Below are 21,109 nucleotides of genomic sequence, written 5' to 3'. Positions count from 1 at the left end.
AGAAAGGCTAATGGACACTAATAATAACCCAGGTCACCCCACTCTGGGTTCATAGAAGTTTCCTGGTCAGCTATTGCCTGTTCAGAAAATCCCCATCCCTCTTCCTAAAGCTGGAGTTGTATTTCAATTGGTCAGTCCCCCAAACAACAGCCTCCTCTTGGAGCTGGGTGCATTTCAGCCTGCCATAGGGCCTTAATCAGCTTCTTGTTCAGCTGGCCCCACTTAGTCCTCAGGGTTTGGCAGACTTCTGCTGGTGTCTGCCCAGTTATGGGGGAGAAGGTAGGATTTATACTGGTTCCCTTCTCATTGCTAATTGGTTGGGTGAGAGGGGAGCTTTGCCCCACTCTCTCTGCAAGGCTCCTGGTCTCAGGCCTTAAAGATACAGTGACAAAGTTCTTCTCTAAACACCACTTACTCCCAGGACTGCTTCCTCTCTATCAATAATACCGTAGGCATGTGGGTATATTATATAATATCCTTTCAAAATCTTAAAGGACTTTGCAAAGTGGCAGGTTGGGCTGACCACTAGGAATTATTGCCCTTAAAGGGGCAGGTCACCCCATCACAGGAAGAAATAGTGTTTGTAATAATAGAAAATAAGAGACCATCACTATGGAAAAAAGAAAGTACCACCTTGCTGTGGCTATAAGACAGGGGTGGGCAAACTAAGGCCCGCAAACTAAGGCCTGCCAGCTGATTTAATCCAGCCCTCAAGCTCCAGCTGGGGAGCAGGGTCGGGGGCTGCTCTGCGTGCATCTTCCATGGCTCCGTGCAGCTTCCGGAAGCAGCAGCATGTCCCCCCTCTGACTCCTATGTGTAGGGCAGCCGGGGGCTCCGCACACTGCCCCCACCCCAAGTGCAGCCCCTGCAGCTCCTAGTGACTGGGAACTGTAGCCAATGGGAGCTGCAGGGGCGGCACCTGTGGACAGGGAAGCACACAGAGCAGCCTGGCCGCGCCTCTGTGTAGGAGCTGGAGAGGGGGATATGCTGCTGCTTCTGGAAGCTGCTTGAGCTGAGCGCTGCCCAGAACCTGCACCCCTGACCCCCTCCCAGGCCCCAACCCTCTGCCCCACCCCTGATGCCCCTCCAACCTTCCAAACCCAGCCCAGAGCACCCTCCTGCACCCCAAACCCCTCATCCCCAGCTCCACTCCAGAGCCTGCACCCCCTGCCGGATGTGGCCCTCAGGCCAAAGTTTGCCCACCCCCGCTGTAAGGTGTTTCCATAAGGTACAATGAAAGTCTTTTCTCCTTCAAAACCCACACACAATGTTGTATGGAACTTTCTCAGGTACCAAAACCATTTCTAATTTTTCCATCTCAGGTAAATACCAGAAAAGCAGCTAGTTGCAGCACCTCAAATCTTCTAAAATATAGCTGAGCAGGTTTTTAGAGAATAACTTACCTCGGTATTTAAAAAAATATATTTGAAATGGAAAATAAAAGACACAGATTGACATTTATAGCTTACCTTAGGCTTGAAAGAGAGAGTTTCTGTTTTTTACTACTACTTGCCTCTGGACTATGCAAGGGAAGCTGGTATGTGACTGAGTGATTTATCTGAATTTACTTTTTTTTTTTAATTAAACTCTACCTATATTTCCTAAAGTTTTGGAAGGGCAGACATTCCTGTTCTGAATTAAAGGACCTGTATACAATGCCTAGGCTTCTGAACACATTCCAGAACAAATCTTGATGATGAGTTAAGAGCAAGAAGCCTTGATAGTTAGAATCTGGAGGAGTTATATGATGTGAGTTGGTGTTCTCAATCCACTTTCTAGTGGTCAGGTGTGTATATCTCCAATCAGTCACTCCAAATGGCATATTTGCTGGGAACCTCAGTAAAAAGATCAAGGATGAATGACATGAAAACTGGAACACACACCAGTTGCAGCTGCTCTGTGAATGCCAACATCAGTCTTGAATTGTTTCTTTCTATGGAACAGGGCATGTAGCACAGATTCCTGTTCAGATTCACAGCTCATGAAATACTGCAGGATCAGCTATGTTGTGTACATAACACTTATCACAAGGTATGCAGTGCAGGATCCCATGCTTTCAGGCAGAGATAGCGGGCACGGAGTTTATAGGGGCAGTTGAAAAATAGCGCAAAACAGTTGGAAGCCCATGAAATTATGGGACGGAGAAAGCTGCATCATGGGGGCAGTGATTCCACCTCATGGTGCACTGTGATCCATTCCCAGAACTCATAGTGGGAGAAGGTGGCGATTTGCAGTGGGATAGCTACCCACAGTGCACTGCTCGCTCTGTAGTGCTAGAGCACCAACTGTGGACACACTCTGTCAACACAAGGAGCATTGTGTGAACATGCACAAGCACTGTAATTACAGTGGTTTATGGTTGTTGACATAACTTAAGTTGCCTTAACTCTGTAGTGTAGGCATGGCCTAAGTCTCTGCGTAGAAAAGCCCTCTGAAAATAGCCAGGTTACCCAACTCCAACCTGGTTGGTGGGTTTATTCTTGCATGTTTCTGTAGATGAACTATTTTTCCCTGTAACGATGTACATGTGAAATATTTTAGATCCGATTTTTTCTTTAATTTCAATGAATGATAAAAGTTACCAGATATTAATAGCAAATTAATTTTAGTTTATATGCAGCTATGCCCATTTTCTGAATACCATACAGTACTAAATAAGAGAAATATTCTACCACAAATAGGATATCTCCCTTTTCCCTCATAAAACTATTTGGGTTATTTCTTTAAATTAAACTGCTTATCCCTCGACCAAATTTGCTCTAGTTCTTTCCCCTGAATTGCTATAGATAGTGCTTCACTTGAATGACTTTCACATAATCACAACTACAAAGAAGATACTTAAAACAGTAACAACTTCTTTTCACTCTACAACCACTCTGCTCCAAATAGCGTCATCTGTGGCCTGCTGTGGACTCCTTTTTCAACTCTTCCCATTTCAGTCCAATAAAAACATTACTGCTAAATCATCTTCCTCCCTCATTGTTAGTTTATGTCTCATTCCACTACCCACAACTTCAGTGGGACTATTTGCGGTGTGTAAAGTTAAGCACATGTTTAAGTCTTTGCAGAATCAGGGCTTTAATCTTCATATTGTCTTCCTTTCTTCCACATAGAGTTTATATGGCTGCTACTCAATTGCAAAGTTCTCCACAATGTTCTTATTTACAAATGAGATTTCTTTCTACCCTCCAACGGTCTTTTGCTCCTGACTGCTCCCTTTGTCTATTTCAACCACTCATGAATTCATATCCCCTAGGCTTGAAAAAATTCTGCTTACAAAGCACAAACTCCCTTCTCCTTAGAGTCTCTAGTAAAAGCCCACCTGTTCCAGGAGGCCTACCTATTAAAAAAAAAATCCACAAAGTTCTCCTTCAGCTGTAAACTCCAAAAGCCCAGGAATTTATCTGATGTTTTACCAGCTACAAAGCACTGCTCACAATTACATCAATAGCGCTGTATAAATAACTCTTCTTGTTTATTGTTTTAATAGTAATAGTTTAATAGTTTTTCCACTGGAAAAGTCAAGGTCAGTGTTTTTACAAGAAGAAATGTAATATTTCAAGATAACATAATGGCTTCTTCTGCAAATGGGTATGTGCTATCATGTAGGAAGGAGGCACAAAGGGCCCAATTCTTCATGCTCTGCACCTTGCACAGTCATTTACAGGGGTAAAAAATGAGTGTACAAAGTAGACCTAGTTGGAAATAATTGAAAAGTCATTGCCAATTGGAAAAGATTCTCAGTGTAATTTTTAGTGGAAAGCTTTTTCTATTTTTTGACATGCTCTAGGGGAAAGTAAGTGTAAAATGCCACCAAAGCAGAATTATTTTCTCACCCACCCTCGTGGTCTTTTTACATCCGTGTAATAATCACTTTACCCCTTATGTAGTCATTTAAACCTGTGTAAGGCAGTAGAAAAGAAGGTCTAGGGTTATAAATCAGAGAGATGTTAGGCAGTGGTTCTCAACCTTTTCCATTCTGGAACTATCCTTGCTCCCAGAAACCCCTTCCCATCCACCTATCTAGCTACAATTCCCCACCCATTTAGCAATACGGGCCGAACCCCTAGACACCCATTCATGACCCCCACATAAAGAACCCCTGTTTTAGTTTATCAGATGATTTCACTATTGGAGTGTTCCAGAATGATTTCTTCTAAAGCTGGGACATAAATAGTTAAGAATTATTAGAAAATGTAGCTTAAAAAGAACCCACATGAAGTTCTAGAGAGACAGTATGTCAAGAACTTCTTTCCATTCCCCCCACATCCCTGCATCCACCCACAATTGTATATTTTGATCAAAGTGTGGGACCACAAGAATAGGTACACAGGACTCAGAAAATTTAAGAGGTGGGAACAATTTTCCACTTCCTCTTCAAGGCAAATCTGCAGACAAAGTAACTACAAGTACAGCATTTCTCAAACTGGAGTCTGTGGACCTCTGGGGATCCCCAAGGGTACTCCAGCGGGTCTGTGGGCCCTGCTGATCAACTCCTCCCTCTCCATCTCCTGGAAGCTACTAAAGCCAAAACGGGAGATTTTAGGCACTAGAAGTCCAGTGGCACAGCAGGGCTAAGGCAAGCTCCTAACCTGCCCTGGTTCTGCGCCACTCCCAGAAACGGCTGGCACGTCCCTGCAGCCCCAGGGGGTGGGGGAGGGGATCTTCGTGTGCTGCCCCTGCCCTGAACCACAACTCTGCAGCTCCTATTGACCGGGAATTTCGGTCAATGGGAGCTGCAGGGACAGTTCCTGAAGGCAGGGGCAGCGCAGAGACCCCTTCCCCCCACCCAACCCCCCACCTAGAAGCTGCAGCTAGACAGATGTGTTGGTTGCTTTGGGCACCGCCCAAGGTAAGCACAGCCTTGCCAGACCCTGCACCCCTCACCCCCTCCCACACCCCAACCCCCCGCCCCAGCCTAGAGCCCACACCCCGCCCCCCTCCCGCATCCAAATTCCCTCCCAGATCCCACACCCCCTGCCCCAGCCTGGTGAAAGGAGTGAGGGTGGGGGATAGCGAGCAGAGGGAAGCGGGGATGGAGTGAGCGGGGGTGTGGGAAGAGGTGGGACCTTGGGAGAAGGGGTGGAATGGGGGCAGGGCCTGGACCTAAGCAGGGGGGTTTGGGGGTCCCTTAAAAAATTTAAAGCAAAATGGGGGTCCTCGGGTTGCTAAAGTTTGAGAACCGCTGTACTAGTAGAAGATGGGAAGGGGAGAAAAACTTCAGAAAAGAGAAGGAAAGAGAACCTAGTATTTTCACTACCAAGGAGCATTCCTGTGCTAAAAGCTAAATCAACGGAAGCTTGGAGGTCCAGCTTGTAAGTACTGTTAACTGTAGATGCTCAGGAGATCTCTTCATGGATTCAGATACATGCACTGCTAAAGAGGGTACCAAAGATTGTCACAGAAGTTAAGTAGCCTTTGTTGTTAACATCTGTTTTAATGGATAGTTGTAGTCTGGTGATTTTAGGAATTTTAAAAAAATACATACTAACTGCTCTGGCATGGGGAAGCCATATGGACCACAGGTAATTGGTAAAAGCACCCCTAAAAATGCGCTAATAAGATATAATGAGATTATTAAAAATGATTAATGTCGTGTAAACTTCAGACTAACTGGAATTATTTAATATTAACACACACAAGCAACTTTCCTCCTCCTTTTACCATGAAGGAGGAAATTAAAAACAAAATGCTAGATTAGTACAATGTTAAGGTTGCACAGTTAAAATTAAAACAAGCAAGCAAAGCAAAAAAGCTATGGTTCCTGCAAAAACTTTAACCTGGACTTGTTGCTTGTACATCTATTTTCTGTTATTAGTTTTTCTTGACACATATATAGCATAGGGTTTTTATTTTGCTAAATGTAAAACCATGAAATATTAAACTAAAATTTCACAGCAAAAATGGGAACAGAAATTATATATGTTTAACATTTCCAAATTAACTTTGCTAAAGGAGAAGGACAGTGTTGCAGTTTTGGCAGACGACAGGGAATGAGAAACGTGCATTGATTACATTACCATTTCTGCTAAATCCTTCATTTATGACCTTGGCATGCCATTTAACCTCTCTCTGCCTCCGTTGCTCAGTTTTATCTTCCTAATTAAGGTAACGCTCAAAAAAAAAAAAAAAACCACACAAACTTACCTGCTGTGAGGCTAAATTTATTAAGTGTTTGTAAAATGATCTATGATCTTGGAATAAAGGCACTATGGAGGATTATGAGTAGTTATATAAGACCTTTTGAATTTACCAGCAGTTTATTTTAACTGCACATCCTTACTGGTGCATCATCTGTTCTGGTATATTACATATAGAACATGCACACTAGAATCAACTCTTACTAGCACTGTTAATCTCGGTTATACAGCATCTACACACAAAACAGAATACTAATTGTAAATGTAACAAATCAATTGATAAAGTAAATACAACAATTAAAAAGGCCCTGGAATACTGCTCAGCTAATCATTTCAATACTTCATTTGCAGTTGTATTCATTCTAGCCCCCTTCCACCATGGGTTAAATGTGAGAAGATATCTTATCACTTTGGAAGACCTACAAAACCTCTATCAATGATTCATGAAGAATCATTTTTATCTCAAAGATCCTGTGTGCATCAAGCTCTGCTGCTTTAATTTCCTACACAAGCAATAGATTCTCTGTGATTTACTAGAAACTGGAACTTGAAGTGTTCTCAGCACCTACTAGCCCCAGGACTAAGCAGGCTAGTCTAGGTGAAAGAACTACTTTTACCAACACACTCCCGGGAGGCCATTGCTGTGCATTTTTAAACACTTGTGTACTATATTTAGTTATACCATTGCCAATCAACTTTCTATTTAATAACCTGTAAAGAATAATTACTCTGTCTCTTGTGCTCTATACCATTCCTAGCTTCACTCCATATTTATGTTTCTGCATTAGAGGAAACATGCTCCTCCTTTCTCCCCCTCTCCACATCCTTTCCTCTCTCTCTCTTCCCCCCCACCCCATTTTTTTTTTAATTGAGCCCCTCTCATTCTGATCCACCTAAGCATGCACTCATCCATGTGACCGGGGTCCTGGGGGAGACAGCTGAGGTCAGTCAGTTACGGTGAACTGCGAAGAATGGGGCAGACAATCCCCAAAGCTGGTGGATATTCCAGTACAGGACTTAGATTTACCAAGCCAGCACTAAACAGCTTCTGTTATACCTTACTGGCTACTCAGAAGTCCAAAACACAGTTCCCTTAATGTAACCCAGCCTCAGGCCTCCACCTACTTACTCAAGTCAGATATGATGGAGAATTAATGAAAATCTTATTCACCATATAAAAGAAAAGATTCTACCAATCCCAAAGGATCAGACACACTACCTCCCAGGTTAATAAATATTCCAGACCTTTACCAAATATTGGCCATAAGCATGTTATTAACTAAACTAAAATTTATTAAAAAAAGAAAAAAAAAAGAGTATGGTTAAAAGATCAATAAACATACAGACATGAGTTCAATTCACTGAGGTTCAGATTTATAGCAGAGATGGTGAGCTTTGTACATGCAAAGTTCTTTCAGAAATAGTTCAAAGGTTATAGTCCAATGTTTATATTTCAGACCAGTCAAATCAGAACTGAGATCTCAGTCGTTGTGGCCTAGGCTTCCCCTGCATGAAACCTCAAGCAGATCTGAGATGACAGGATCAGGACTCAAGGATCTTTTATACAATTTCAAGCCTTCTTTGACAGGTTGGAGTCCCTTGGTTTACAATAGGTAATCAGGGCACCTCTGAAGTAGGTCCATCACCAATACTTAGCTACACAAATTAATGTAAGGCAATTGCCTGTTTTTCACCATTCACAGATGATCAGCTATACATTTCAAAAAGAGTTGAATACAGCAATATCTTATGTTTACAGTTCATTTAAATGCTAGGATGTTCTTTTGATCTCTGAATTAAGAGATCACAGCATAGACAGGGACTGTTGATTACTTTGATGACTTCTACCCATATATATGTAAATACACAAAAATTATCTCCCCATATGTCTTTGAGGGTTGAATTGGGGTCATTTGGCTTAACCCTTTCTGGCCATGTGTCTCAACCATATTCAACCATCCAATTAGATTCATTCCTGTCTCTTCTACTGCATACTGAAGACAGACGTATCGCCTGGGTCATTGCAATTACTGACTGTCCTCCTCCTCCTAAAAAGAGCTGTGGGGATGCTTGTACCAGATTGCTTCCTTTCCAGAATGGGAGTGGGAAATAGCGGCATCTGAGTCGGTTTCTTCTCCCTCCCTCTAAAAAAAAAAAAAAAAAAAAAAAAAAAAAAACACACACACACACCACACCCCAGCATCTTCCAGGCCAGTCTATTCCCAGACTTGTCCACTTCTTTAGGGCACAGCTACACTCAAAACTTGTAAGTGTTGCCGTGGGAGCGCTCCCACGGCAACACTTTCAAGTGCCAGTATAGTCATGCGCCAGCACTAGGGGAGAGCTCTCCCAGCGCTCCTGGTACTCCACCTCCACAAGGGGATTAGCTTAGAGTGCTAGGAGCATGGCTCCCAGCCCTGGGGCACTGTTTACACTGGCGTTTTACAGCGCTGTAACTTGCTGTGCTCAGGGGGGTGTTTTTCCACACCCCTGAGCAAGGAAGTTGCAGCGCTGTAAAGTGCCAGTGTAGCCATAGCCTTAGAGAAAGGAGTCAGCAGCTCCAGCTGCTCTGCTCCCCAACCCCAATCCTCTTGTTCTCTGTGCATCTGTTAACAGCAAGGATGTATAATCAGTTAACACACAGCCATTTCATTATCTGTTCAAACTGTGAACATAAGAGCCAAAACACTCACTATTCTTACAAATTTTATCTGAAATTTCCACAACTTAAGTCAGTTAAATTTTTTAAAAGCTAATCTACTTATATTGCACAGGCTATTTCCCTCTATTATAAGCAGAGGCAGATACCCGCTTTCAAAATTCCTGCTCTACAATTACAATTCAAAAGATTCCTCTGGCACCAAACAGAATGTGATTGTTGAAACTATACATCCATCCTTGGTCTTCAAAAAAAGTTAGTAAGTGTACCCTTCCAGACCAGACATTTTTGCTGATGAGTCTCTTATGCTATTCAAGAGGGAAATTAGTGCTAACCTGTTAAATCCCATGGAATCAGAATCTAAAAGGCATCCGAGAGTTCTACCAAATAAATATATACAGTACAGCTTCAGAATACACCAGAAGAAAGGTGACAGGATGGTTCAAGGGATTAGCAGAGACCACAAACGTTGTTATCCTCTAATCCCATAGACAGAATAGAATTTAAGATAAAGCTGGTCAAAAATTTAATGGTACATTTTTCACATAGGAAAATGCTGTTTCATCAGTATCTACATTTTTGTGGTAATGTGTCAATTTCAACAAAATTTACTGGAAACATTTCTGAGACTATTCAAAATTGAAATGAAGTTAGCATTCTATTGTTACATTCTGACTTTGTTTCTTCTGCTATACTTACATTTTAGTATTATAATGCTGACATTACCAAAGAGGGGTTTTTTTAATATGCTGTTTTGATGTTTCTGAAATTAAATATTTCCTTTCACAAAATATTTTGAGATTGATTTTTAGCCCCAATTTGGGACCAAAAACAAAATGTCAGTGTCAGAATTTCCCAAAGGGTAAAGTTCCATTTTCCGACCAGATGTAGATGAAGTACATTGATAGACCCAGGCTGTACCAGATCTGCAGATAAGTAGACTTTATTGTCCAGGGATGTCAGTCTGGCACTGTTCACAAACACTACATTCACTCAAAGATGTCACACAAAAATAAAAGATTAAGAGCTACATTCCATTAGCAGCATTTCCAGTTTGAGTCTAATTGTGGAACTTCATTCTCCGTCTCTGAATACCAAATACATAATAGGTTTCAGGGGGTAGCCGTCTTATAGCCCACGAAAGTTTATGACCAAATAAATTTGTTAGTCTCTAAGGTATCACAAGGAGTCCTCGTTTTTGCAAATAGTGAATTTTGTACTGGTACCTGTGACAGAACTTTTTTGGAAAAAACAGAATATGGCACCTTAAAAGTCAACAGAAAATTCTTCCCCAAAACACCCAATTGCAAAAAAACAAGAAGCAAATCAGTGAATACTCTGCACTATCAAACTGGGGACAACGAGGTTTGTTTCCCAGTCATGTTTGCACATTATCTTGGTTACGAACAAGAAATCAAAAACAAGTGTTTATTCTGAAACTGTGGTTGAGTCATTCTGCAAGACAGACAGTCAAACATTAGGTTTCAGAGTAGCAGCCGTGTTAGTCTGTATCCGCAAAAAGAAAAGGAGTACTTGTGGCACCTTAGAGACTAGCAAATTTATTTGAGCATAAGCTTTTGTGAGCTAGCTTATGCTCAAATAAATTTGTTAAACTTTATTAGAATTTCTTTTCTGAGTTAAAATATTAGTGTTTATTTTTAGAACAACTTTTTTATGAAAAGGAAAAGGTTAATTTTAGTTTTAGTTTTGATGTGAAGGGCATGCACTTATCCTGTTTTTAAACAGACAAAGTGAAAAAGAAACAGGCTAGAAAAAAAATGGGTGAAATATGGCTTTCACTGATGTTTTTGGAAGACCAGACCACTGGTTAGTTATGAGTGGACGCTTTGACTCACAAGTCAATCGCAATACCTGCTTGGACTTTTGTTAGTTTGATTTGGTGGCCATGTTATTTGGTTGGATTATTTTGTTTTTGAGGCAAGGTAGGTTTGAATGATTGCAGTACAGTTGACTATCTATAGTTGACAAATCTATGCTAGAGCTCTGATGTGCTAGAGCTACAGAATAGGTGTTTTTTGTCCAAACTGAAGATTAATTCAGCTACTCAGGATTTCTCAACCAAACAGCTATTCTGCTCCGAGCTTGAGTCCAGTCTCATTTCTTCTTTTAATGTGCACATTATAAATCAGATGGCTGAACATTCTAAAGCCCATAATTTTACATAGTGTAAGCAGAGTCAGGATGAGCTCCACCCTGACATCTGGTGGTGAGTTGTAGCAAGTTGTGGAAAAGAACTTCAGGGGCTGATCTCCTTTGCATAGGCACACCCACCCCGCCTAGCATGAGCCCATAGTTGCCCAAATGGTCACTTTGGCTGCTGTGGGATCCCTAGTTTCTCTGTTATTGGGGCAGGAAGAATAAACTGTTATTATCCTGATTATGTGAATCAGGGACAGTGGAACTGTACTTGGCCTTTTGTTATGATGGAGGGACTCGCCATTAACTAACTAGCACTCGCTAGGCAAGAGACATGGGTTCCAAAATTTAGTGAATTAAGAGAGGCTGGGGACTGGAAAAAAAAATTTAAGTCATACCTGGTGGTATGGGCCCCCTGGTGAGGGCCTTACATGCTAATTGCACTTCCTTCTTTCTCCACTGTGGAATATCAGAGCTAATTTTGATTCCATTAGGAGTCTAGTTACAGGCTGCTAAGCTGAATTCACTTTGGGTCCATGGTGTACTAGCTCTGAGGCTCCCCTACTACAAGCTGAAATCACTGAGTGTTGTGTTAAGTAGTGGGGGGGCCTGAAGATATATTGTGGAGCAGTTCATGGGATGGCTGGAATGGCTCATGGGACGGCTGGCAGAGCAGAGCAGCTGGTGGAGCGAAGCAGTTTGTGGGACGGCTGGAGCAGCTCATGAGGGCAGCTGGCAGAGCAGAGCTATTTGTTGGATCGCTGGTGGAGTGGAACAGAGCAGAGCCCCACGGAGAGGTGGGACAATCAGCTTTGGACCACGTAAGGTGCCCAGTAACCACCCATCTCCACCCACATTGGGAGGTAAAACTCTGCAGATAAACTTTCGAACTCTGACGCTGCACTGACCAGGGACAGAGACTTTTGGGACTTTGGGTGACTTTTGGGAAAGGAAAGGGAAAGGACATGCCCCAATTTCCTTAGGGTGGGTTTTTTGCTCACGGGTTGTGTTATGAATCCTGTTGGTGTTTCCCCAACATAATGCCACATTGTTTCTCTCCATTATTAAAAGGCTTTTGCGACGCTCAGACTCTGTGCTTGCAACAGGGGAAGTATTGCCTCTTAGAAGCACCCAGTGGGGGTGATATATATTTGTCCCAAGTCACAGGGTGGGGGCTCGAGCCGGTTTTGCATTTTGTTATTGGAATGGAACCCCTAGATACTGAACCCGGCCCTTGTTGCTGCCACCTCTGATGGGCAGAAAAGTTACAATAGGATGCTTTCTGCTTCACAAGTAATTATGTAAATTGGTTGTACTATTCTCAGTGAGAGATATTCTTTGAAAAGCTTCATTTATTTATTTTATTCAGCCAACTTCACAGTTATATAAAACAAATTTCTTCATGATCACAAACTTTCTTTTCATGATTTTTCATGACCAAACTTAATTACAAAAGTTTTATTTACTCATCCTATGGCCTAGGAAAAAAAACTGTTCAGGTGACACCCTTAAAAAAAAAAAAAAAAAAAAGAGAGAAAGATTACTTAAGGGTCCACGTAAATTTGTATTATACTTTTTACCTCTTTTTCAATCAGATTGCACCCTAGCTGAATATTCCAAGCTTTCAACTCTGAACTTGCCATAATTTGTCGTTAGAACTATGCAACTGATTTGTCTGTTCACAAGCTGAACTGAAAGAGCACAAGAAAAATCATTATGGAGTCAAACTGTTTGGTTTGACTCAAACTAAATGTTTTGTTTCACTTTCAGTGTCTCTTTAATGTTTGTTTAAATAAGATTGAGGGAAATGCCAAAATAAAACATTTTCCTGAAGAAGAAGAAGAAAAAGTCAAAATATTGTGTTTTGGAAAACACTGAAACATATTTTGTATTCCAGAAACGTTTTTTAATCAAAATTTGCCAAAAATTTACCCAAATTTACTAATTGTTTCAGTTGAACCCAAATCTGCATTTTTATTTTTATTTTTGGCACAGACAGGTTTTGTGTGAAAAATTCCACCTGTAACAAGCTAGAAAAATCTGTTTTCACATGAAGAAGAAATGTTTAGAAATTCTGTTTTTATTCCTTCTCCTGGCATTAAGCCCATCAAATGGAGTTTGCTCTATAAGATTTCTCCCTCCAAAATGATCTGGTCAATCCAATGTCCTCAAACACACTACATGCTAACATATCTTCCTTTATGACATCCCAACACTTCAGCCTCCGTCTTTTTGCCTTTAATCTTGTTCTGTTGGACTCTCTTACCCACAGAGTTGTCAGGACTGCCCTTTACATGACCAAACCATCCGAGTCTATACTCCTGCATTTTTTTGTTTGTGTGTGTTACTTTGAGTACATCTCTAACACATATTTCTCATATGGTCCTTCTTGCTTACACCAATTTCTAAATATTTATCTACTGAATAAATTAACTTAATGCCCTATTTTAAATCTAACAATACAAGATTATTAATATATTTATAATTATCTTATCTGCTCCTATTTGCAGGTTTAGCACCAGTAGACCTGTATTTCACTTTCACAAGTCTAAAACAACAGCCATACAAAAGAATAAGTGATTCATTTCCAGTTCACCTTTAACTTATTTTCTGAATGCTTTTGATATCATCACTGATTTAAAGCTAGTTTTGAAACTACAAAAAACTCTTTAAAGGCCCAACTTTCCACTAACCTCTTGATACCACTTGTGAAATAGCCTCTGACCTAACACATGTGGAATGTTCTGTCAGTACAAGATAAGAAGTGAACTGAACTGATAAGGTATTTTTTCCATTACGTGTATACACACATTTCAGTCACAGGTGAGAAACACTCTTATCTAAAAGAAGAAGCCATCACTTTTTTAAAAAGGCAGCAGCAAAGGCTGGAAGCCTGCAACACATAAGACAGTAAACAGGATAACTACTGTCCTATCAACATGCAGCAATTCAAGAATACAATTGCTTGAAATCCCTGTCTGCATTCGCTTCCAAAAGAAGGGAAAACACTCAAAACAAAATCTGCCTTGACATATCAAATCTGGAGTCCCAGAAAGGGAAAATAAGACTTACAGGAAACTAGCAACTAGGAAACAATTTATGGTATTCAAAACAATGGTTACTGTATCAAAGGAACTGAAAACTGCATCCCATCTCACTCCCCTCCAGTCCATTTACTACAGCAGCTAAAAATCATCTTCCTCACTAGCTACTCAAACCATTTCACTATGCTTTTTGACGCCTTCTCCTCCCACTTGCAGCAAATACAGGTCTCTTACCTTCCCCTTCCATAACCAGCATGATTGGAGACAGTGTGGTCTAGTGAACAGGACACTGCTTGAGGGTCCAGATCTTATTCTGGATTCTGCCACTGACTTGCTTGTGACCTTGGGCAACTCACTTCATTTTTCTGTGCCTCTGTTTCTACTCCCACTCTTTGTCTATCTTGCCTCTTGTAATGTCTTGGGGGATGGGACTCTCTCTTACTATGTGTGTGTGGGGGCCCAAATCTTGGTTGCAGCCACTGGGGACTACTGTAATACAAACAGCAACCATTTTCTGTCTCACCTATATCTGTGTCCTTTTCTTCCTACTGCCCCTCCCCTCTCCACTACCGCAATGAATTCTGCCTAATGCTTCCCAAGTTTGCAATTCTTACATTACAGATACTAGGTCTTTAAGAAAGTCAATTATGCAAGAACCTCAGCTTTCTTTTTTGTTTTTAAGTTTCTAGCCTTCATGGTTGTAAAAAAAAAAAAAAAAAACTTTAAAACATGAACCGTAAAAGCTCAAAAACCAGAATAAAAATGCAGACATTTATTTTTTAAATCTCACAATTTTTGGAGCCCATCTCATAATTTTAAATTCCTGAAGTCAGCAGTACTACCCCTCCTTTCATGTTTTTCTCCTACTTTTCTTCCCTCTTTCAGTGCCCTCTATGCTGATAGGCATTTTGAGACATGTCAGATGCCTACCTTCTCGATCAGTTCCCTGCTGAAAATTGAGTTCTTCCCTAATATCCACAAGTACTAACCCATCACTAAAAATGCTGTCTCAAACCTAGAAACTTAACTACCAACCAGAAAAAAAAACTTGACCCAAAAAAAGATGCTAGCTTTTCTTCCTCCTCTTTATATCCAATTTATATTTTCTATTTAGATAGTCAACTATGTAGAACAGAGACCCTATTTTGTACAGTGTCAAGGAAACTTTAAACACTTCAACACCATTACTCTGCCAGGGAACATTTACTCTTTGAAACTGCCAAGAGACAGTTCCCCAAAGATGCTGCATCTTTCTAGTCCACTTAGCATCAGCTCAGTTAGGGGATCTCCACATAGATGAGAGCAGCTAACCCATTCCTTTGTCCCCTCACAGACCTATTTCTACAGGGTCCAGATGAGGGAGGTGAACAGTAAGGAAGCAGCCCTCCCTACTTTTATGCCACCCAGATTCTCCAAGTTTGGTCCCCCTTTGCGAGGGAGCAATGAGTCTATCTCAGGTGAGTGTAATAGGTGAAAATCTACCACCACCACATTTAGTTGCCTGGGTCTCTTAATATAATATGCTCAATTTCTCACGAGGTTGAAATCAAAGTGATCTGAAAGTTGGCAAATACTGTATGCAGTTCAAATATAATTGTTTAAACTACTTAAATACTCCTTAAATCTACAGCACACAGTAGTTGGATGTTTCCAAAGATATTTTCACCATCTAACTGAAATTTATTTTTAATTTAGTTTGTATGTACTTACTTTTTTCTGCATCTTTTATAAAAAATGTTCTTATAGTCAATTGAGTAAAGTTTACATCTGTATGATAGCACTAGTCAGAGGTAAGTATAGTAAAGGCTGGTTCTACACTTATTTTGTCCATATAGTTTTATCTATTCACCTCATTTGTGACGTGCAATACTTGTGCTACCCTATTCCCTGGCTTCTCTTACAGAATTGGTGCTGATTTGAAGTAAGTTGTGTATTAGTTTTATGAGATGGACAAATGTCTACTGGTATTTATCCTAAGCCATATTCATTAATGAACATATATGAATAGTATTAGGAACCCAGGTTTGAAAGATGAGAGATTGTCTAAACTGAGTACCATGCATTCTACCACTACCCTATTAAAAAAAAAACGGGGGGGGGGGGGCGCAAAACTGAACACTTAAGTTAATTAACTCTAAAAGGCTAACAACAGAATTGCCAAAAAGAGTAGTGTCAGCAAAATTTATTGCTATTGCAAAGATCCAAGTTTAAGATTTTAGGAGCTTTAGGACTGAAGAGGGAGCTGGTGGCAGCAGGCTGGAGCTGAGAAGTGTAAGAATGCCTCATATCTCTGACACAGATGGAAATGTATAGAGTGCAAATCCAGCACTGTCTATCCCACCCTCCAAAGATCACCATGCTAAATTATATAAAAATGAACTGTGGGACAGACCAACCTACTAAGGGGACACTCCAGACGAACTGATAGAAAGGGAAAGCAGCTAGCATAACCCAGGAAGTGATGGACAAAGTGCCAGGCATCCCTAATCCTAAATTCCCATCTTAATTTCTAACTCAAACTTGTTATTTAAGTCTTTGTGTATTTAGTTCTATTGTGTTACTCTAAGAAATATGCTACAGTAACAAATGTTTTAACGGATACTTACTGCAGGAGTGGCTGTTTCTGGAGGAATTCACAATTACCAATTACAGTGAACAATACTGATTCTGAATATAATTACACTAGTGTGAAAAGAACAAAACTGTTTGAAACAAAAAACTTACTTTCATCCTTGCAAGCAAACCATGTATGAACAAAAGTGATACCCCTTCTGATGAAAGTAACTTTGTTTCTTTTCTTTTTTTTATTAAAGGGAGGCAATTGCTCTTTTTAAAACATAATGGGAATGGTTCTATTTGAAATGTCAATACCGATTTTATGAGGCTCAATACTCTTCCACCACAGGTTTGAGAATTTCCTTTGCTCTCAAATGAAGTGAAACAATAGTATTCAAACATATACTACTGATAACAGTAAATCAGTTTCACCATATCTGGAATTCTCTATTAGAAGGAACACTGTCACTTTAAAATCTAATCAGTTTCAAAAAGGAAGTTAAAAGTAGCATCAGTTACTGCATTTACCAGTGAGTTCTCCTACTAAATTTGTGGCTTTGCAAAGATCTTTTCCTGTTTTTTTAAAATGGTTTCTCTCTCTCCTGCTGCTGAATAAAAGGTGTGCACAAAAAACAAGCTCTCTATGAAGGGGGGAAACTATGAAGGTGACTAAATACAAAGAGCTATCAAGTTTATAAAGTAAACAACTGAAAGAAGATTCCACCTGTCTCCAATTTCACTAAGTTAAAAAAAATCCCTTTTTCAAAAAGTGTTAATCAGGATTAAATTATATATGAAATTCTACAAAACCAGCAATCAAATAAACTATTATTTATAGCATCATCCCAATATACAATAAAATGACAAAAGGACTGGTTCTGACTATTTGGATGAAAGTAGCAACCATGTCTGAAAGATTTAATATGAGACTTTACACCATATTAAAATTAAAACTTAAAAAAAATATAGTGACATTTACAAGAGTTAAATTAGGTACTTGAGAACATAAACACAACTACAGGATCAGGGCATTCCATTCATCACTTAGACATCAGTAAGCTGTTCCAAAATAGTAACATCCTTTCATTTATGACAAGAATGTCATACAAAAGAGAATACTGCTCTCCTAGCATTACTTTACCTATCCCAGAAGGTTCTGATAATTCTGGTGTAAACTGTTTAAACAAATCTTGCTTTATGTCATTTTAATTAATTAATTTTGGGAGGCAAAACAAGACGACATCCATCCACAAACCACAATGTAACAAAATCTTTACTTAGAAGTTCTCACTTTATATATATTTAGTAGTATTCCATTAAAATATATAATTAGCAACATTTGACAATGTGAAGGTTTTACTCTCTCCGCAAATTGGGAGTGAATTGTATGCAACACAGTAAACAGCTGTTACATGGGTTTAATTGAAACTAAAAGTCCAAAGGGAATAAAGGACTGCCTAGTAACTGTGAAAAGTGAAGATTACACTGGCAGAGTAGTAGTCTCACACAGCTAAACCAGCAGCAGCTCTGCATCAGCACAGGAAGACAAACACAGTAAGGAACCTCCAATGAGACAACTATCCCCCAAGAACAGCATCCGAAAGCCTCCCCCTCGTCTTCTTTTGTTGTCAGGTCCAAATAACAATAAAGCACATGCTCTGCTTTGTCATCTCGCCTCCCTGAACAGATAAGCTGCCTGAAGGGCTCTCCCGACGCGCAGAGAAACCGCTCACTCGAATGCGGGTGCCTTGCAAATCTTAGCACCCTTTTGCTGTCTCTGAAACCACAGTGGATCACTATCAGCAGCACAAATAAAACAAAATCCTATTTCTCTATAGATCTCTACTGCCTCCCTTTTAAAACTGGGTCTACCTGATAATTAAAAAAAAAAAAAACCGCATGTTCTTCAACTGCCAAGGATCTAATCGGCTGCAAGTTAAAGATACAGCGAATCACGGGATGCCCGTGAGAGACGAGCAAGGTTGGGAGGGCGGCGGGCTGCCGAAATCCCTATTGAGCGCCATACACCGTCCAGGTGAGCCCCACAAAGTGAGGCATTGCCAGACCCCCTCCTCGGACCCCTTCCCTGACGCTGCCCGGCAAGACCTAGACAATAACACGCTCCCTCCTCTGCCCACAGCAGCTCGTAGGTGAACGGGCTGGGCACAGCGCGGCAGGGACCCCCGGCAGGCTCCCTCCAAGGACTCCGCTCACACGCGGGATCCTACAGGGCACCTCGGCCGGCCGGCGCTTCCCGCGCCCGTCGCCGCGCACACAGGCACCGGGGGCTCCCTCGCCCTCCGGCGCGCAGGAAGGGCTGACCCACAGTGGACACCCCCAAACCAAAGCCGGCGCGCCGGAGATGCAGCCGGCTCGCAACTTACCTTGGGCTTGTAGAGCCACTTTCTGAACCTGTTCATCATCGCCCCCGCGGCCGCCTCCGCCTCTCAGGCCGCTTCCCGCCCCCGGCTGCTGGTGGGGTGGGGTGGGGGGGCTTTTGCGGATCCCTCTCCCCCGGCACCGCAGGCGGCTGGGGGGGACCTGCCGAAACCCCGTCCCCTCCTCAGGCTGCTCTGCGGGGCTGGCAAGCCCCGGTCAGGCTAGGAGCCGCGAGGGAGGCTCTGCCCTGCTGTGGAGGAGTGTCCCTCAGGCTGACCTGCCCAGGCACCGGCCAGCAACGGCGGCGGCGGCGCCTCTCTTCATTGACAGCCCCCAAAACATTCCACCGCCGCCGCCGCTACCAGCTCCCAGCAGCAGCGCTCACCATGCGCCTGCGCACGGGCGGACCCGCTCAAGCCCTGTACGCTGCCTCTGGCCAGCGCTCTCTGCTCTTGGACCAATTGGAAGGCGGCCGCGAGGGGCCCCCTCCCCGCTCACCCCTCCCATTCGGCTGCTCATTTGCGTAACATGGATCCCTCTCCCTCAGCAAGCTCAGAAGGGGAGGACTACAACTCCCAGCATGCCACGCCGCCATAGCTCAAGGGGCCGCTGAAAATAAGGGTGGCGAGTTGTATGCTGGGACTTGTAGTCTTGTCGCAGGGCAATAATTAACGCTTCCACTTAATAATATTAAGTAAATAATTATTATAGTCAACCCGGTTAATTGGGTTTCAGGCAGTTTCTGAGGCTAAAAAAATTCACCAGCTGGGGTCCCGCTGACCACCAGTTACTAGGCAACAGTATGTAAACATTTGCCGCCATCTTGCTTTTAGTCTTGTAGTTTTTTACTCCTCCCTGGACTATTCGAATACACGAATGAGGACGGCTGAGTGGACTACAAATCCCAGAGGCTTCCGCGCCTGTACGCTGCGGGCACTGTCTGGAGAGGCAAGTAGTCTCCGCTCCAGGTGGACTGTGCTGATTCTGCTGCGGCTCCCATAGCGGTGAGTGGGGGGCTGGGCCTCGCTAGGACCCTTACTACTGGGCCAGGGATTCAAAGCCTTCAACTTCAAATACAAATGTCCCGCCACAGCCCTTCGCCCGCCCGAGAGGGACCCCGGTTTAGGGCTCGCCCCAGCCATTCCCCTGTTTGAGGCTCGCTGCTATTTAGTTCACTGTGTGAGAGTCTTCAGGATGAAACCCAGTGCTTATTTTGTGCCAGGGCTTCCCAGGACTGAGCCCCGGCACCTCTGGGCCTTCTGCATCAGTTCTGAGTGTTAGCAAAAAAACCCCACACCCAACATTGCTAGAGCTCTGGCACCTCTTTCATTGCAAATTAAGCACTGATGAAACCTTAAAAGGCAAGTTGTGTCCACCCTCCCTGTGCAGAAATTGAAGGCTGATTTACTTTATTTGTTCGGTTAGAAGAACAGAGCATTGCCTCAGTATCCTTTGCTAAAATTTTCCCTCTCCCACACTGTTGTGGAACTTATTAGACTTGCTGTTGGCCTCCCCTACCATTTCAGAGGTCGCTGCTTTTCATCCTTATTTCTGCCTGGTCACACTCACCATGTACTGGGCAATTTCCAGACATGGTCCCTATCATGGAAGCTGAGAGACAAACAAATAAACAGAGGGTAGAGAAGGGATGTTGTATACATGCAGTTACTTAAACTAATTTGTCAATATACAATTACTAAAATAGGACAAGTAAATTGTACTTAAATTACTCCACAAGCATAACATTGACAGACAGGACGATATCCACAGGCATGTTTCTGAAGCACTTTGGGATCGTTCAAGATGAAAAGTACTAAAAATACATGAGATCTTTTATTGGACCAACTTCTGTTGATGGGCAACACAAGCTTTTGAGCTACACAGAGCTCTTCTTCCTTCCACCAACAGTAAAAGATAGTACCTCACCTATCTTGTCTCTCAGATCCTGGGACCAACATAGCTACAACACTATAAAATACATGAAACATTATTATTGTCTGGGGTTGTTTAGCATGTAAGCATTCTATAGTGCAGTGGTTCTCAACCTTTTTTCATTTGCAGACCCCTAAAACTTTTTGTATGGAGGTGTAGACCCATTTGGAAAAATAGTATGCAGAGTCCCAGGTGTTATCAGCCACTATTTTATGATAACAACAACCTTTCACGGATCTCTT

At 42.0% G+C, this 21,109-nt stretch overlaps 2 protein-coding genes across 3 annotated transcripts in view; one reads left to right on the top strand and one right to left on the bottom strand.

Moving 5' to 3' along the window:
* ZFYVE28 (zinc finger FYVE-type containing 28) overlaps positions 1 to 19,472 on the bottom strand; it is a 285,473-nt gene extending 266,001 nt beyond the window's left edge. Inside the window, 1 exon segment of the mRNA XM_043544806.1 lies at positions 18,941 to 19,472. Within this exon segment, the coding sequence (XP_043400741.1) occupies positions 18,941 to 18,979 (39 nt within the window). The 5' untranslated portion in view covers positions 18,980 to 19,472.
* Positions 19,473 to 19,828: 356 nt separating this feature from the next.
* CFAP99 (cilia and flagella associated protein 99) overlaps positions 19,829 to 21,109 on the top strand; it is a 118,643-nt gene continuing 117,362 nt past the window's right edge. Inside the window, exon 1 of one of the 2 annotated variants that reach the window (XM_037898211.2) lies at positions 19,829 to 19,939. The gene's annotated coding sequence lies outside the window, so the exon portion shown is untranslated. The remainder of the gene's footprint in view (positions 19,940 to 21,109) is intronic. The other variant, XM_037898212.2, reaches the window with a different exon arrangement.

This window comes from Chelonia mydas, chromosome 4 (genome assembly GCF_015237465.2).
Source record: "Chelonia mydas isolate rCheMyd1 chromosome 4, rCheMyd1.pri.v2, whole genome shotgun sequence".
In the NCBI taxonomy this organism is placed as follows: domain Eukaryota; kingdom Metazoa; phylum Chordata; order Testudines; family Cheloniidae; genus Chelonia; species Chelonia mydas.
The sequence above is the reverse complement of the archived record's forward strand: the minus strand, read 5'-3'. Positions and strand labels throughout refer to the sequence as shown.